Source organism: Asparagus officinalis, chromosome 4 (genome assembly GCF_001876935.1).
Source record: "Asparagus officinalis chromosome 4, Aspof.V1, whole genome shotgun sequence".
In the NCBI taxonomy this organism is placed as follows: Eukaryota; Viridiplantae; Streptophyta; class Magnoliopsida; order Asparagales; family Asparagaceae; genus Asparagus; species Asparagus officinalis.
In genome coordinates this window covers 5,480,740-5,485,427 of record NC_033797.1, presented here as the reverse complement: position 1 = coordinate 5,485,427, position 4,688 = coordinate 5,480,740, and the positions used below count along the sequence as shown (strand labels likewise).

At 37.3% G+C, this 4,688-nt stretch overlaps 1 protein-coding gene across 1 annotated transcript; it reads right to left on the bottom strand.

Annotated features, from left to right (window-relative positions):
• On the bottom strand, positions 287 to 1,544 carry LOC109839712. Its single transcript, XM_020408224.1, is given in 4 exon segments — positions 287 to 714; positions 1,109 to 1,141; positions 1,143 to 1,236; positions 1,347 to 1,544. Coding segments are annotated over 4 exon segments (471 nt in total). The 5' UTR covers positions 1,474 to 1,544; the 3' UTR covers positions 287 to 497.

Genomic DNA, 4,688 nt, shown 5'->3' with positions numbered 1-4,688 from the left:
AATGATGTAGTTTGTACAACTGGTAAAATTGTTATCACAAATTATGAGTTTCTACTTCCATGACGCATTTCCTCAGATATCATACTTGAAGCCATCGCTAAACCACGCTGTTTTGCGCTCAGGTCTTCCGAGGCCAAGAAGGGTTTATTATTATTATTATTATTATTTTTTAATCACAAACATCACTTATTATTTATTTTTGCTTTTATTTTACGGTGACCCGGTAATAAGCCTCCATTTACAATGGAGTAGATGTTAAAGATGAGCAAATTCATTCCAGCATTTTACATTTGGTTATCAGTACAATTGCTAACCAAAAGGCCCCCAACCATTAAAGTAGTTAACAACATCATGTACTTACAAACTCAAGCCCAACAAAATGAACCCTACACTCTCAACACACAAGTCTCTCGCAACAAAACTAAAACAGTAATCAAGAAACCGTCATCTTATTTATACGCACTCTATATCATCATCATCATCATCATCGAGAAACACTAAACCCTGGCTGTGCCCTTGGGGACCGCCTCGCCAGTGCCGGGTCCGGCGTACTCCGGGTCCCTGTGCCCGGGCCCGTACTTTGTGCTGAACATGCCGGCGTGGAGCAGCATAACATACAAGAGCTGAGTGAAGGTTAGGATTATTATGAAGGCTTCCAATACCCTCAGCCTCCATCCTCTGTAGCCTCCCAAGTGTATCTCTTTGCAAGCCACCCTGCATTATTAATGAATCAAACAATAATCTAATAGAAACCTTGTAAAATGCAAGAATCAGTATCTGTAATATAATGGGGGAAAAGTTACGAACTAAAAAAAAAATAATTATATTTACAACAGAAACATAACAGAGAATGTTATCTTTCAATTAATTTGGCTAGCTAACAAATTCAAAGCTCACAAGCAAACATGCTTTAAATGTACGTAAATTAATCCAACATAATAAATTTTAAGAAAAAAAAAATATGTTTTGATAATAAATGATAATGGTTCTTGTGACACGGGAGTATGTTGACACGACGGAATATGTAAAAAAAAAAAATTCCCTTAAAAAAATATTATAGTTGAAGAATACATATCCTCTCATTTACTTCACTTGTATGTTTACATACCCGAAGGCTAATGCCGTTATGGCCCACGCCACTATGGTACGCGCCCGACAGCTTCGACGTCACGCCGATGACGCCGGCGAGGATGGAAAACACCAGGAAGTAGAACGTCGCTCCGTTGCCCGCCAAACCTTAAATTAAAAGAAGCGAATTATACATCAAACTAAAATACTATCCAGTGGTCGCTGTCCACTAAAAAAAGAATATATTAACGCCGACACGCATGCGCGTCGAAATTTACCAGGATGGTCAGTCTGGCCGTTGATGAAGTGGTTCAGGCACCAACTAGCGAACCCAATGACGATCAAGTACATCACCAGGTTCAGGAACAACAGCGGAGCCGCAACGTTTCGTCCCACCCCGGCCATTTTTTGATGCACGTACAGATTAATGCTTTCAAGTTTTGCAACGAGCTTTGAATTATCAGAATACGACCTCTTTTCGGTACTCTTTGGTATCATGAGTTCGGGGGTTGAAGGGGAGTGATATAGGGAGGAGAGAGACTGACACGTGTGGAAAATTCCGGTTGAGGTGTGGGCTTCGGCGTTCGTTCGCTTACGTGTGGCACCGCACGTGGCAGTTCGTGCGAGGGTTTGAGTTACTTTACAGCTTTCGATGCATGCCGAGCACCGCCTTTGAGCTCGAGTTTTTCTTTTTTTTTCGTACTTTCCATAATCTTGAAGGGAATATCCATAAAAAAACTATCCCGATAGGGTGAATTTTTTTCTCCCGTATCCTCCTCCTCCCTTATTCATCTCAATCCGAACAGGACCTAAGACTAAATTATCAAATTCGTATTTTTTTTTTCCTCTCCTCTTATTGATTTGGATTTTTTTAAAGGGATTTTTGTTAATCCAATTGTGCAAATTGTTTGTAACCTTGCTATGTAGTTGGTTTTGAACTATAGTACATATTCTAGGTTGGGGATATGTACATGTTATGTAACAACCTTTATGTTATTTAGCTAGCTGGGGTATCTTTATGATATCTCATCCTTTTTCTAAAAAAAAATGAATAAGATAATACTACTAGCATCACGTGAAGTTTTATAGGGTTTTTATTCCCCGGCAATAAAGTTTTAGTAATTATTTAATTGACTCGGAAAATATCAAAATGTAATCGTAGCTAAAAAAAATACCATACTGATAAAAATGGTGTTAAAAAAATACCAATTTTTAGCTGGCTGGATTATCTTTGTGATAATCCATCCTTTTCTCTCAAAAAAAAAAAATACCAATTGATAATTAACCGTTCCCATAATAATAAATAAATTTAAGAAAGGAGAACGACACTCAACCTAATATAAAATACTATTAAGAATATAGATACCAGAGCTGAATGTATCAGCACAGAAACACAGGCTCTTGAATATTAGATCCTCGGGGGAGGGGAGAGAAAAAAAAAGCAATCAGTAAATAAGAAACTCCTTTTTTGGACTGGGCCAAGGTTAACCATTCGGCCAATTCTAAGCTATTACACGCTTTCTGGACCCAAATTAGGCCCATTGTCCTAATTCAACTACAGAGAAAATATGAGAAGGGGTCTTAAATTGTCTCGTCTGTGGAGTATTGTTTCTTCAGTTTCGTTTAATCATTTTCATCTCCATGTGACTAAGAAGAGATTATGTAAGGATTTCCAATTAAGAAAAAAAACTCTGTGCACAATGAGGTTCAATGCCAATAAGTTGGGCTAAGACCATCTCCAACCTATTGCACCAAAATAGTGCAAATTTTGCACAAAAATGGTACAAAAATCACATCAAACAGTAATACATCTCCAAACCATTGCACTATTTTTTACACCAAAAAAAGAATATTCTCAGTATATTCCTTTTTATCAACTTTTATATTAAGTAAAAAGTAAAAAATTAACATTAAAAAAATTAAAAGTAATGAACGGTAATAACACGGATGAACAGTGCGACGCCATATTTGGCGTCACACTGTTCATCCGCTCCAAAGTGCCACAAAGAATGCGACACGGTTGGAGGGGAAACAGTTCAACACAGCGGCAAAATGTCGCTGTGTTGGAGATGCCCTAATTAACTTGTGTTTTCAAGAATTATCTTAGCCTCTAATCTCGCAAAAACTTTGATACCCCAAATTATGCCTTAGTCCAACTTTAATATCTAGATGAATTATCACAGTTGAAAGGTAACCTTAATCAGTACTTGCTCCTACATTAAACGCGCTTTGACTAGTCAACAAAAACCATTCCGATATTCCCTTTATCTTCCAAAAATATCTTTTGCAAATTAACCTAACCTTCAGATAAAACATTATCCAAAGAGTTGTTTAAGGCGACTTTACGCCCTTTTCTAATCCCCGTCACCATCACTAAAAAAGGCAAAAAAAAAAGTACAAATTAAAAACTAATTAAACCGTGCTCATTGGGCCGAAAAGTTCGACTTTCAGTTAGTGGTCAACGGCATCAGACCGGAGTCGTCTTTGTAGGCACGGGTCAAAGTCAACAGTCAGATTAGCATAGCCTAATTAACTTAGACGCTCCCGATTGCTAGCTGGATTAGTTGCATAACACGGTGTTTGCGGTCTAATCGGACTCTTAATGACCCTATCAGACGAGCAACATGAGTTGCTCCTGATGCGGTAATAATTGAGTTAGGCTCGGCATGACCCGAGAAAATCAGTCGTTTAAGAGCGACTGATTGTAACACCAGCTGTTTATTGATCCAAGTCATTCTCACTGCCTTTCTATTTTGTTAGGTAAAACGGTGGAAAAATATTACCCCCATCTTACACAACTTAATGTTGATACGACAAAAACATGTGAAGCTAGACTTTGAGTCGAGTGGCTTGGTGCAGAGCACGTTCATGAAATCAAAGCTACTTTCATACTACAAGATATAAAGAAATGTGTAATCGCTACTTTGAACTTTTTGAAGACTCCGACATTTTTTGTTTCTTGCAATATAGAGATAGTTTAGAATTTATAGTCTAGTCATCACTGCTCTAATTATAAAATATTTTTAGGAAAGCTGGGTTGTTTTCGGGAATCACGTTCATTTCTTTTATGAAATGTGGTTCCCTCTATCAGAAATCAATATTCAACGTATATCATCAATGGTATTATGATGGTTTACACACTTATACTCCATAAACTATTATATTAACACAATTGATCGCAGATATACTCTTTGTATTGTGATGGTGTAGCGACTTATACCCTTTAAACTGTTTTATTTGGATTTATATCCACGAATTTCAAATGACTTCATCATTTTGCCATCAAATTAGGGGAAAATAAATTTTTTTACCAGTTAAACCGGGGCAACAGGTAATTTATCTTCACGTATATCCCAATCGACACCTCAATCAATTAGCAGAAACAATATATTCTAGATATAAGTGTTAGTTAAATAATGTAGGTAGTTAATGGCTAAATCCTAAGAATGCAGAAGGTGTACCTACTATTGAACAAGAAAGTTTGCGTTTTGCTAACCATTGGTCAAAGAGCAATGGGATGGACAATAAGGAGGGAGATAAAGAGGGGTATATGTGAAAAAAGAGAATAAGCAGGAAACATAGGGCCATACTCACACTTTCTCCTCTCTCTCTCTCTATCT